Source organism: Pezoporus wallicus, unplaced genomic scaffold, assembly GCF_028554395.1.
Source record: "Pezoporus wallicus isolate ANWC-B61680 ecotype Strahan unplaced genomic scaffold, APGP_CSIRO_Pwel_v1 contig_3876, whole genome shotgun sequence".
In the NCBI taxonomy this organism is placed as follows: domain Eukaryota; kingdom Metazoa; phylum Chordata; class Aves; order Psittaciformes; family Psittacidae; genus Pezoporus; species Pezoporus wallicus.
Genome location: NW_026636085.1, coordinates 1,561,181 through 1,574,688, shown reverse-complemented (window position 1 = coordinate 1,574,688; position 13,508 = coordinate 1,561,181). Strand labels below are relative to the sequence as shown.

Sequence of the window (13,508 nt, the reverse complement as noted above, 5' to 3'; positions counted from 1 at the left end):
TGTCAGTGATGAAAAGGAGAAAAAAAAAGGGGGGGATATTCAGGAGTCCTTGTCTTCTTTGGTTGTATATTCAGCATCATTTTTACGTTTCTCATACCCTTGGAAGGGGATAGGGGGAAAAGAAAATCCAAAAGATGACAGAGTGAACTAAGTCTAAAGAAGGACATTTTTATAAGGCTGTTCTCTCTTTAGATAAACTATAGTTCATTCTTGGCCCAGTCTTGTATAGCATTTGAGTATAAATTATTCCTGACTGCAATAACATAATCAGAGAAATATCACTGAAGTGGCAGCCAGATCTTTGAATTTCCTGACTTTCTGGGGACTTGTTTTTAAATTATAAGAGAAAAAATTTTCTTCTGATGTATTTGGATTCTTAAAGATCCAAAATCCTTAAAGCATTTTCAGTTCTCTCTATGGCCGTTCCTGGAGTCGATCAGTAGTAACTGTCAGCTGTCACGAATCAAGCATGTTTTGTAATTCCATATCTGTAAGGGAACTTTCCAATCTAATAATGATCTGATGAGCTGCTCACTGCCAAAATTTCCCCTCCATGCTGTATTTTTCTGTACCGTTGAGCATCTCATCTTCTCATTATCACATCTGAGCTTTAATTGCCATTTCTTGCCTTTTTCCTTCTGCTTCACATTTAAATGCACATTAGGTAGTTGCCAGAATTCGTTACAGGTATTAAGTAACATTTAGTGATGTTACCACCTGATTTTATAGACTTTCTTTCACATTCTAAATACCTAAAGTGCTTCAGGTTTGTAAATGTCTGAAAAGAGCCACCAGAAGCAGTCAGAAGATAATTTTTCCTCTTTTGGATTCCACTTGATTATAATAAGGAGGCATTAGCCAACAGTAGTAGCCCAGTTGTCCATTTGTTCTGCTGATGCTGCAGATGACACCATATAACCCTCAGACCTTACCTAATGACCAAAGTGATAAAAAATAAATGAGATTATTTCCTGATTATTGTAGTCTCTGTCTTCTGTCTCTTGGAGAAACATGAGCTACTGTACAGCCTGAACACATTTTAGGTATCTTAACTAATTCCTAACACATTACAGCAGGTTTGGTACATTACTGAGCTCTGTTCATGTGCACACATGTGCTTTTCTGAATTCGAGTTATTGCCAGTATCTTGACTGTCTCAAAAAAAACAGAAGGCTTGTTTAATGGGTTTTGCAGATGTGGTTTCACCAGGCTGCTGCTTCTGGCTGAGCTGAGTCCCAACTCAAAAGTCTTTGTGGTGAAAGAGCTCTTAGCAGAGTTCTCTTCCCTCACTTATGTTTATTAGTGCCCTGTGTATCCTCTACTGTTTTCTACCTCCGTTATTACTTGAAATCTTTTTATGGAAGATAAAAGTTACTATATTTGATGTTAATTATAAGATGTAATACTTTTTGTTCCTCTGAAACAAACACCTGTGATAAGGATTCACCTGTTTGATGTAACGAGCTGCGGAGAAAGATGTTGTGCGCTATTTCTTGCTGTTTGGTGCACGTCAAAACTAAACCTCAGTCCTTCAGTTCAGCTCTTATAAGAAGTGGAACTTCTTTATTCATAGCTACTGGGTTATTGGATGATGCAATATATTTTCTTTCGTTTGATTCTCATAAACCATTTCTTGACTAACAGGGAGAGTAACTGCTTCAGGAAGATGTTATTACTGGATGTTTAACAACAATAGAATTTTATGAACTCCATGGCGCATTATAAAGTTCTGTAGGAGGCAAAAATACTTTTGAGTTTGAAAGGTTGCTCGATCAAACCCTTTGCCAGCTGTATCTGGAATTGTTTCAGTGTCCCTGAGTATCTTCAGAAAATCATGAGCTTGGGGTGCCTGCTTTACTTGCTAATGGAGAGTGTACATAGTTTTCACATAAGACATCCTCCAAAGAACAGATTTAATTCAGAATGATTTGAGGAGTTCAGCCACGGGGTAAGAATAATGATAGGAAGCTTTGGAGGAAGTTGCAAGAAACTGGGGAGAAGAATTTGGAAAGAAAAAGTCAGTGTGTTTTTGTGACACGATATAGAAAAGCAGATCTGTATCCAAGGTGCAGCAGTAAGAAAAATTCATTTTAACCACGTTATTCTTTCTCAGTAGCTCTGCACGTAATCTTCCTCTCAGTTTCACCCTTTCTCTTGCTACAGGCATCACTCAGCCTCCAGCTTGGTTGAGGGAAAGTCCATGAGCACGTGCCAAGCCACCAGGGTCACTTTCTAATTCTCACACTTTCTGAAAGTTATTTTTGCGGACTTTTCCCTCCTTTGGTGCTTTCTGCAGGCATCTGAGTGTAGAAGTGCTCTTTTTTTCCACCGCATTACTTTCCTATGTGTACCCGTTGTGGTTAAAAGCTGGTCAGTAGTCTGGAAATGAAGTCATCAGGATTGTTTCAAAGGACAGAATTTTAGAGGCAGAAGAGAAATAAGAGATTGTCCCTTGAGGCCTTTCAGATATTCACAGAAATTAAAGGAGAGTCAATTGACTGTAATTTTATTACCTTTGCTATTTTACAGGGGAATCGGGGAAAAAAGCCCTAATGAGTTTGAAGATGGGGCTGCATTTTACACTGTGTCTGCAGAGTTGGGTTTTAAACTGCTTGAAGTCAAAAATAAGTACTTCTGTAGATGTTTCTGCTTTTCCTTTTCCTGTATTTGTGGTTTCTTACTACAAAATCTTTCTTTCTTTTCTCTAGGGCTTCATTAGGATGTTTAGCATCGGTTACCTGATCCAGTGTTGCCTTCGGATTCCATCCACCTTCCGGCATCTGTTTACACAACCATCCAGGCTACTTTCACTCTTCTACAACAAGGAAAACTTCCAGCTCGGAGCTTTTCTGGGATCTTTCGTCAGTATATACAAAGTAAGCTTAAAACATACAGAAATGACAAATGCCGTGGGTTTTATTTCACTTTTCAGAATGTCACAGAGATCTAAGTGTAGCCGCTGAATATTACTGGTAGTGTTTGCTCTACAGCAACAAATTCTATAGTATTGCAGTAATCATAGAATCATAGAAAAGTTAGGGTTGGAAAGGAATTTAAGATCATCAAGTTCCAACCCCCCTGCCTGGGCAGGGACACCTCACACTAAACCATATCACCCAAGGCCTCATCCAGCCTGGTCTTGAACACTGCCAGGGATCGTAAATAGAAAACTAGTCTTCTATTCTGTGTGCTGTTGCTATCATTTCTAAATAAACCAGATAGATTGTGCAGCATGGTATCAAGATCAGGAGTTAGGGTGTACTTCAGAGAAAGTGAATTGAGCAGTAGCAGCAGTGTTGCCTCAGAGAAGCCATTTGCAGATTGTTTTTGGCTCAAATATCTGGAATTCTAGCTTGACGCTAAATAGCAGGAGACTGCAGAACATATATCACATGCAGCTGAGGAGACACTTGGAAATGTACCCTTCTACACCATTATAAAATGACAGATTGCAAACTGATGGGCATTCACACAGCATTGTTGGGATTAATTAGATGATGTTTATTTATGCCAAAAGAGAATGTGGCAAAGCACACACCCTGAGGGAGAATATATTAAATAGTGCAGTGCTGAAGTGGCTTTTGCACTTTTATAGCCTTAATCACACATGTTGTTTTTCAACTGCCACTTCACTGGCTCTGTAGAGTTAAGATAATTCTGTATTATTGTGGAAGCTGAAATAATTTTGACGTCTTTTAAAAGCTTCACTTGCAAAGTGTAGTTTAGTTCTATAGATACTCATTTTACAAGGGTGGTGTGCTCTGACCTTTACTTACAGTAAGTAAAGGAGAGTATAGGAGCTGAAATGCAGGAGATTGCAAAGGAATACAAGAAAACACATTTTCATGTGAAGGTGGCCAAATACTGGAACAGGTTGCCCAGTGAGGCTGTGTAGTCTCTATACTCGGAGGTGCTCAGAACTCAACTGGAGAGGTTCCTGAGATACCTGCTCTAATTAGATCTGCTTCAGGCTGGAGCAGATGATCTCCAGAGGTCCCTTCCAACATAAATCATTCTTTGATTCCATGAAGAGCACACATTAGATGGATTAAAAGGCTGACACAAAGTATCAAGGTATCTCAAAGTAGACACCATTACTATAGTATTATATACTTTCTCAAAGTAGACATCATTGGACTGTCATATTGAACTTTATAATGTTCTGTCGGTGCCATCAGCCCTGGATTGAGCTTTACTAAGCGGATCTTGAACCATTAACAGAAATTTACCAGGGGTAAAATTTGGAGACAAAGTATGGCTTTCCAAAACAGTTGAACAAAACAATGCAGAGGATAAGGCAGATATGGAACGGTCCAGATCATTTGGTAACCTGCAGTCATCCAAATGAAATACATTTTAATATAGCCTCAGCCACAGTTACGCCTATTCTGGCCTGAACAATTGTGTATTGTTGTCTGTGTCAACTGTATCATGGTGTCTTTTAGCCATATGCAGGTTTAACTTTTTAGGTTAATATGTTTTCCTCGTTCCAGAATATATTAGATGTATGGAAAAACCTTGAGATGTTTGGTGTATAGTTGAAAACAGACTTTATCGTGGGAAAGTCTAGGCAAATACAGCAAATAAAGATGATGTGAATGCAAGATTAGCGTTGGAATTAGATTGGTATTCAAATTGGATTGATCTGCTGTCTGATTTTGAACATTCTCACATTACACAATTCATACTGTGGGTTATATTACTAGCCTATAGAGGAGTGTCTCTATACCTTATGAAAGAGAAATAACTAGGACTAATCCTGCTCTCTGTTCACCTACAGGGTACTAGTTGCTTCCTGCGTTGGGTACGAAACCTAGATGATGAGCTTCATGCACTTGTAGCTGGTGAGTCCATGAAAAGAAGTGTATATTGCCTCTGTTGGCACTTTGCCTCTTGTCTGTTCTCTCATTCCCTGTTCTGACTCCTGTGATGAAAATAGGACTCTGTATGTCAAGATTATGTCATGTTTCAGATAGCTTCAAATAAAGTTTCAATTAAAATTGTAAGGCAAATTCAGTCAAATGGTGTGGGTTTTATGGTCAGCTTCAAGGACTTTATACAAATGTAAACTTGTCCTTTATTTTCCAACTGTAGAGGTGTGAGTTTCAAATACTGACTCTTCCATATGCGACAGAAGACCCATTTGAAAGGATGGGCTCCACCGGATACAAAGAAGGAGCCTTTGCCATGAGATCTGTGTGTGGTGCAGGCCCTTCCTTGCTGTTTTTTGCATCTATCACATACTGGAACCTCAAGGGTCTCTCTTTGTGGGATGAGAGAGGAAATTTAATCCCTGAGCTACAGCTTTGTTTCAGGGTTTCAAAACTTCTCTTTTTAATAACAAAATCCATATTTTGGTGGACAGAACAGGTTGATCACTGAACTTTGTTGTAGCGACAGAAAACAATCTTGTGCAGTGTCTCCTGAGCTGACATACTGCAGTGTAAATCACAGTCTTAACAATCCTTTTGTTTTCTAATTGTTCCAGGGTGTCTAGCAGGAATTTCCATGATGTTTTACAAAAGTACTACTATCTCTATGTATCTGGCGTCCAAATTAGTAGAGGTAAGATACTACCTTTGTAACAGAGCTCTTTATTTCATCTATCCTTTCAAGGCAGAAAACCAAAATAACCTGCGCAGGCTTTGTTGGATGATTCCAGTATAATACAAAGCTGTGTGGCAGTGGTGTGTTTCAGTACATGTGTGCCAAGAGCAGTGCCTTTCTGTGGTCTCATTTCTTTCTTACTTTCTTTTCTGTGACTCATTTTAAAAGTCCTTTACCCACTGGTCTATGTATGTTCTCCATGAATTTTTTTAATCTCCTGATAGGCCTTTGCTTTGTAGCTTTTGCAGACTTTTTAAATCTGGAAGTTCCAAGAATTCTGCCAGAAACATAAATCAGACCTAGTCCTTAATTGCAGATTTATTGCCAAAAGCTACAGCTTCACTTCCTGCCTTTGTTCCCTAATTTTGGCATTCAACAGTCTGAGATAACTCAAAATAGCTTAGGTTTTAGTCTATAGCTGGAGCTGTTTGTCGGTTTACTTCAACTGATTGAATTCCCAGCTTTGCAATGAGCTTCGTTCTAATTACTGTTTTTCAGGCTTGAATTATGACTATGAACTTGTTCAAATGAGAAGCCCAGGGAAGAATAGAGTTTGTAGAGTGTGGATTCATTGATGAAACTTTGCTGACCAGTTTCTGATGTCTTACTGTGTTTTTTCCACAAAATCAGGACTTAGTCATGGTTATTTCCCCAACAGCACCACTGGAATAAGTTGGGAACTTTCTCCTATTATACATCATCCCTGAATCACAAAGCAGACCTCAAGGGCCTCGTGTCCTAGTGTTATTTATCCACCTCCACTACCAGAGCAGAATTCATTTCAAAGAATACAAAAAGAAGGAACCTTTATTGTTGTGAAGCATAAAATTAAACATAAAAAGGGAAGATATCCTCTGTTTATTCTTGCTTCTTGTAATCCTAGGCCAAGCTCTGAAGGTAGTTCGCATGTTCTGTAAAAGCAAATCTGAGTTATCCATATTGATTTAGAACACCAGTTGTAAAAAAAACCCAATATTATCTTATAATGCTGATGGTTTTCTCTGGACTTTGAGACATTGTGGCTGCAGTGAAATAAGAAAAGTGCTGTATGTTCTTTCTTTCTTTTATCATCTTACGCAAGCCAAGGGTAACTGACCGAAGAGGCGTGTGCTGCTTTGGAAGGTCAAGCTGTGCTCAGGAAAATAAACTTTACATGTTTTCTCAGAAAGTAAAGTATGTGATTTCAAGCTGTTTAAGAACAGTGAATATTCACTTTGTTGGGATAGTTATTGCATTGTTCTTTTGCTTGTTTAAAATGAAGAATTCCACACAGCAAACGTTCCCTTTTTTTATCTCTGAGGTCTGTACTAGCCTTTTTTAACACCCAAAGCTGTTGCTAGGTCCTGTTCTGTGCATTAATAGCCTCTCACTTTATTGACCTTGGGTAACATCTGTTATCCATCTCCATCAATGTCACATTTCCGGACATACACAAAAATACAGGGGTGTAAGTTAGTAATGTTGACATGGTTTTTTGAAAAGGTAAAATAAGAGTTAAAAAGCTACTTTAACTTTATTTCGCTTCATTCAGTATTTTTTTGTTTATTTTTATAGACTATATACTTCAAAGGCATTGAAGCAGGGAAGGTTCCCTATTTTCCTCATGCAGATAGCATCATCTATGCCATTTCCACGTCGATATGCTTTCAGGCAGTAAGTATGATGTTCTTTATGTCAAATGCTGAATGAAATGAGGAGCACAGGGTTACAGTGATTCCAGCAAGTTGCAGTGAATCAGGGCTCTTGCTTTTGAGTGTCATTGTGGGGAGATAATTTCTAGGACTCACATTTCTAATATGCTTGTAGCTGAATACATTATAGAAAGCACTGAATTCTTTGGAAAGGTTCTTCAAATGCATTGACCTAGAGGATGAATGTAAATGCATGGACTTTCATAAGCATATGAAAGGACAGTTTGTCAAGGAGACAAAGAGTATATTGTAGTATTTTAATACCCCTAAACGTTTTAATACCCATAAAAGTTTTTAATCAACTGGAAGTTTTCACTTGAAGCTAACTTGAAGTTGCCGAATTGAAAAAATCTGCCAAAGTTAATAAGGAAGTCTGAAGGTTTATGTTCAGACAAGCTGTAGTTATCATCGTTTGCACTTCCCAAGTCAGTTGCATACCTTCAGCTTCAGTTCACTTATCAGCTGCGTCAGCTGGAAGGTTCCTTTTCAGTGGCACCCAGATTACTCTTCTATTCTACTACATCTCTCCATTTCTAGACCTGCTGCTGAAACATCCCACTTCATGTTTACTGGACCTCCATAACGATGTGTATTTTTTGTACCCCTCAATATAGTATAAAATGACCCTAAAACAGTCTTCTGTGCTTAACAGCATAGTGCCACTCCTCCTCATTGCTCCCAAAGGGAATATCTCTCATTCTAGTATCAAAGAGAATTGATATTTTAATGCTTGGGATGTGCCTAAAGATCTGCAGCACTGAGATCTCCAAAATAACGATTGGCAAGGACTGTCATATCAGGCTAACAGAAATAATGTTCGTATGAGAAAAGAGGAAAGGATTTTTCATTACTTAATAACTGATTGGAAAAAGACTCTAAGAATAGAAGTAAATTGGTAGGAGGGAGGAAGGAAGGAAGGGTAAATTAGCAAAGGGATCTGTGCTGAGACATTTGTTACTCACTATATTCATAAGTGACCTGGAAAAGTAATGAAATATAAGACAAGGGTTTTGTTTATATATCATTATTTAAGATACGTAACATGATATATAAAGGAATGGAAGATCACAAAATGCAGTGTGGCATAAATTAGTAGGTAAATTTGACATCCACAAGTGCAAAATTGTGTGTGTAGGAATAATAAGGATTATTGCTGCTTTCTCTGCAATGAGATCTAAGTTATCTGCCACCACTTTTGAAAGGCAGTCTTGTGGGAATATTGGTATGCTGGTGGTGGGCATAGAGAGCGTTGCATTCAGCTGTGGACTGCTTGTCTGGTGGTAACTCTGGCCATTGGCAGGTGATCACAGCTGCTTTCAGACCATGAATTAGGAGATGATGTTTTAAAAATTAAATACATATTTGTATTCCATGTAATACATATCCATATATATATCCATAACTATCCTTTCACTGGGTTTGGCAACGTTCTGTAGCAGCTGAATCTTTTCCCTGGCACTCAGCAGGCTCTGACACAGTTCTCTCCTTGCAGGCTGTCATGGAAGTTCAGAACCTGAGACCTTCATACTGGAAGTTTCTTCTACGACTAACAAAGGGCAGGTATGTAGTCAGGGGTATGTTATGGCTTGTCCAAGCACATCACTGATCACACTTAGCTTTCCATGTCATTCGCTGTCAACAGCAGAGCGGTAGTAGTACATATGGGCTAATTTCCTGGGTACTTACTTTGCTTTTCAACTGGTTTCCAGTCTGCTGGAAGTTCTTTGCTGCTAAAGTGACGTTGCTGGGTTTAGTCTCATGACAGGAGCAAAGACCTAAATCTAGTTAAGACTATTTAGCAGACAAGGGTTTTACTTGAAGCCTTTTTTATCTTTTAGTTCACTTGGAGGGTGGAATGCTTTCAGATTTCAGTGGAAAATGAAGAATTCAGTAACTATACAGGCTAAAGAAATCACGTAGTATGTGCAGTGGTTGCCAACATGGTATTAGTAGTAATGTTTAAAAGCATTACTAGAAATGTCAGAGTATTTCCTAAGAATACTTTGAAGATTCATTAGGGCTTTTTTATAGGCCATTTATTTAAATTCAGAAAGGCATCTTTTTTCCTTCCAAAACTAATGAAAAATTTCCACCTACTATAACCATAAATTTACCCTTTAATATCTTACTGGATATTTTTCCTCTTATTTGCTGCAGGGATCTAAAATGCTGACTCTTTAAAATAGGTTTTGCTGGAACTGATTTCTAAAAATACAGTTTAGTGAAGTGTACACTGTTACTCTGATGTGTAAGGAATCAGTGCAAACATCAGGAGCAAGGCATCCAAATCTCAGTGTAGATCAGGTTAGGAATGGGATTATACAAGGTAACATCTGTCATGACAGTGGGCTCTCCAGACTATAAAAGCAGAAGTGAAATCAGAACCCAGTCCCTGGAACATGTTGAAGCTACGCTCCCCGTGGCACAGCACACTCTTAGCTGGACAGATGGTGACTGGGTACACTGCTAGACATCGTAGGCACCTTTTGGGATGCTTGGAGGCACCCTGCAGGCAACCTCTGAGGCCATACAGACACGGTACAGGGGTGACATCAGTGCAGATGTCCAATTTTGGCTGCATTTTTCCCTGTTTTCCTAATCTTAAAATTGCTTTAATTGAAACAGAGGAGGGGAAAGAAATTCTTTTCTGCTTATTCTTTTATCTGAAGCAAGTTTCTGTAATAGTAATTTTGACACTCCATAGAGGTGATTTCTTTTGACATTCCGTAGGTCTTTCACTCTACAGTTTTGAATGTGAAATGAAATGGAAATAAGTTGTAACACCTGTAAAATTGTTACCCTGACATGGACAAGCACGGACAGAGTTTGCTCTGCTGGCACAAGAAAGAAAAGTAGTGTTTTGTTTGACTTTTCTTTGTGGAGTCAAAAGTAGAATAAGACTCTCCCCTTTGTCACAAGTGTGTTCTATAAAGTACATCTACACAAAGCACTACTAAACAGATATGTCGGATGTGGTTCCTTTTTAATCTTTATTGCCTGAGAGGAAAACTTGCAATCTCTAAACAGTGCAGGCCTGTTTAATAAGATTTGGGTGGTGTTCCATGACATGAAATCATTTCAACAATACTTCCACTCTTTTTCATAATTAAATGATTAATCCATTCCTGCCTTCATGTCTCTTCCAGGTTTGCTGTCATGAACAGGAAAGCTTTAGATGTATTTGGTACCGAAGCATCTAAGTACTTCAAGGATTTCACACCTAAGCTTGACCCAAGATACACTGTTGTACCACCAGAGCTACCGCTGGAGTTGTCTTGAACACGACAGTGTATCTTGTCATTGAATGTGATCAGCTTTTTGTCCTGAGAAGTTAATTAACTTAACAGTCATATATATGGAGGAGGGCTTGGGCTCCACTTCAGTATTATTTCAATGAGAAATGCTTTTTACCAATCAAAAGTACTGAAGCTTTGCAGGAAAGTGTGGCTTAATGATTAAGCCCCTTCCATAGACAGAAACTATTTTTGGATGACTGTAGTTGGTTGGCAGTCTGGTAGATTCCTGGATGAATTAAACAAATGAGTAATATATTTAGAGAAGTAAAATGTAAAGTATCCATAACAACTTCCAGAAAAATCTGTAATTCACAGTAGTAAAACTAAAAGTAATTCTTAATTTAGAAAGGAAGACAAGTGGCATAGTTTAGGTCCAGAATTTTGGCTGATCTTATAGCTGTTGCAGTCAGGTAGAAATGCCTCCTTGGATTTCTAAATTGTGTCACTGCCTACTGGTTATTTAAAACAGCAGTACTTTTACACAGCTGTAGCTGCAAAATAAGGGATTCCTCTGGAAATCTGTGAATCCCACTGGCAATGCGGATAACAGAGAAGGCAAGTGGGAAGGCAATACCAGCTGCTGCTGCGTGGCAAGGAGCAGGGGGTGTGGTGGTTAGGATCTGCCAAGTGGAAAAGGACAGAAGCAGTGGAGGAAGGAATGAAACGTTCTGGGCTCCGAGATGGTGCTGGGAACAGCCGGCAGTTCCAGACCTAAAAAAAGCAAAGAACAAAACAAAACTCCCCCAAAATACATCGAAATGAAATGTTTGTTTTTAAAGGGCTTGACACTGTCGCTTTCGATGGCGCATGGGGTTGTTTGTCAAGCTGCAGCGCCAGCCAGCATTTCAAGTGTTTCTTTTAAAGAGAGCTGACCCCCTGAGGTGAGACTCAGAGAATGGTTTTGATGGTCGTTTTAATAGGGTTTTTATCTTGTACTTGGTGGAAAGTGGTTTTCCATCAAGCCATCAGACATCCACGACTGAGACAGTTACATTCAGTTTAATGGGGTACTCAGTGCAAATAACTACCTGCACAAATTCCATCTCAATTTTACCCTGAGTATTCCTACAGATAAGAGCTTGTGTTCTAAAGCAAGACCTTGACTTGCTAATTGCTGCTTATTTTTGCTTTTTGGGGCTCTTTTTATATTAGAATCCATTCAGGTGATGCTGAATGGTGTTCGTTACCTAGAGCTTAATGAAAAGATGAACTATATTCACATTCAACTGAAGAGAGACCAGGTAAGCCAGGGAGTGGAAATTGCAGTAGGTTGCATGTGTTTTAAAAAGAAAAAAGAACAAGAAATCAGTATTTTATTGGGAGTCTTTGTCAGATGATATGAATTGGATTAATGAATAGAATCTCTGTCTTGTAATACAGCTCTAAGCATATTTCAATTCCCACTAGTTTTCTTCTTACTGAATATACAGTAATTTTCATCAGATTTGTAGGAATGTGGTGAAAATCATACCAGTCTGTGCACAAAACCTGCTTCTTCATCAGCTACTGCAGCAGTGATGCTTTATCGCTGGTACTAAAGGTGCTTCATCCTTTCAAACAGCAGTTGTCCAAGTTAGTGTGAATAAAGTTCTGCAAGCTAGTTTGTATGCAGTATCTTATTGCTTGAAATCTTACCTTAAAATTCCTCAAAAGGAAATAAAGAGTTAATTCAACAAGAACTTTTAAAGGATCGTAATAGGTTTGTAGTGTTTTTCCACTGGAATATGGTCTGAAATATTTGATCTTGTAAAGTCTGAGAAGTTATATATTTTAGGTAATATGTTAGAACTCACACACTATATTATGAATACTTTGTAGTGTAACTATGTACCATTCCCAAATGTAAAGATATTTTATAGATGGATTCATTTTCTTCACTGGAATGACACTTGTGATTGTTTCTCTATTTGAAGTAAGAAAAATCCAAGTACTACATCTCAGCAGCTAAACAACAGTTCTGTCTGCGTTCTCCTGCTTCCAAAATCCACAGTCCTCATAGCGAGTTATTTTTGTGTAATATAAAAAGTTATAAATTATTTTTATTCAGATCAAGTATATGTAAGAGGAAAAAAAATAAAGTCCTAATGTTTTTCCCAATAATAAACAGTTGCTGCTTGAAAAAGTGACTTTTTGTCTAGGTTGTTGCTAATAAGCCATCTGGAGTCATAAGTGAAGGCATATTGATAGTGAAGGAACACCAGGAAGGTGGTTGAGCATGCAAATCGTGTGGATGCATTACAGAATATAGTCCTAGCACAGTTTAAGCGAAGAGGTAGTGCCAAAAGGGACAGCTTCAGCTCCATGCTTCCACAGGTAATCATGCACTGTGGGTGGAGGTTATGTCATGTTTCCTTGTTGAGCAGAGGAGCCCCAAGCTGATGATGAAGGCCATGGAAGGCTGCATGGCTCTGGCTCTCCCCATGACTGAAATAGCAGTGATTCCTCCCACTGGATGTGGCACAGCTCTCTGGGGACTTGATCATATGATGGGTGTCTGTTCAAAAACATCAACTTTCTTACAAGTAGAAGGTGATTTTGTAAAGAGGAATACAGAGGGACACTTGGGAAATGGTGGGGCAACCTGGAGAAGTTCAGTTTAGGTTGCCTGTAAGGAAGAAATTCTTCACTGTCATGGTGGTGAGGCACTGGCACAGGGTGCCCAGAGAAGCTGTGGCTGCCCCATCCCTGGCAGTGTTCAAGGTCAGGTTGGACAGGCCTTGGAGCAACCTGCTCTAGTGGAAGGTGTCCCTGCCCGTGGCAGGGGTTGGAACTGGATGGAACTGGTGTTCAGTTCCTTTCCAAGCCAAACCATTCTATGATTCTAAATGCTGGTCTGGAGGCTTCCTTTTCCAGATTCGTGTTTATAAGCAGTAAGCCCTTCACCAAGGAGACTGTCATTTCCTTCACTCCAGCC

At 39.0% G+C, this 13,508-nt stretch overlaps 1 protein-coding gene across 1 annotated transcript in view; it reads left to right on the top strand.

Moving 5' to 3' along the window:
• TMEM135 (transmembrane protein 135) overlaps nucleotides 1-11,112 on the top strand; it is a 163,730-nt gene extending 152,618 nt beyond the window's left edge. Inside the window, exons 10-15 of the mRNA XM_057399031.1 lie at nucleotides 2,709-2,876; nucleotides 4,781-4,844; nucleotides 5,489-5,565; nucleotides 7,162-7,260; nucleotides 8,791-8,858; nucleotides 10,445-11,112. Coding sequence (XP_057255014.1) covers nucleotides 2,709-2,876; nucleotides 4,781-4,844; nucleotides 5,489-5,565; nucleotides 7,162-7,260; nucleotides 8,791-8,858; nucleotides 10,445-10,577 — 609 coding nt within the window. The 3' untranslated portion in view covers nucleotides 10,578-11,112. The remainder of the gene's footprint in view (nucleotides 1-2,708; nucleotides 2,877-4,780; nucleotides 4,845-5,488; nucleotides 5,566-7,161; nucleotides 7,261-8,790; nucleotides 8,859-10,444) is intronic.
• The last annotated feature ends 2,396 nt before the right edge of the window (nucleotides 11,113-13,508 follow it).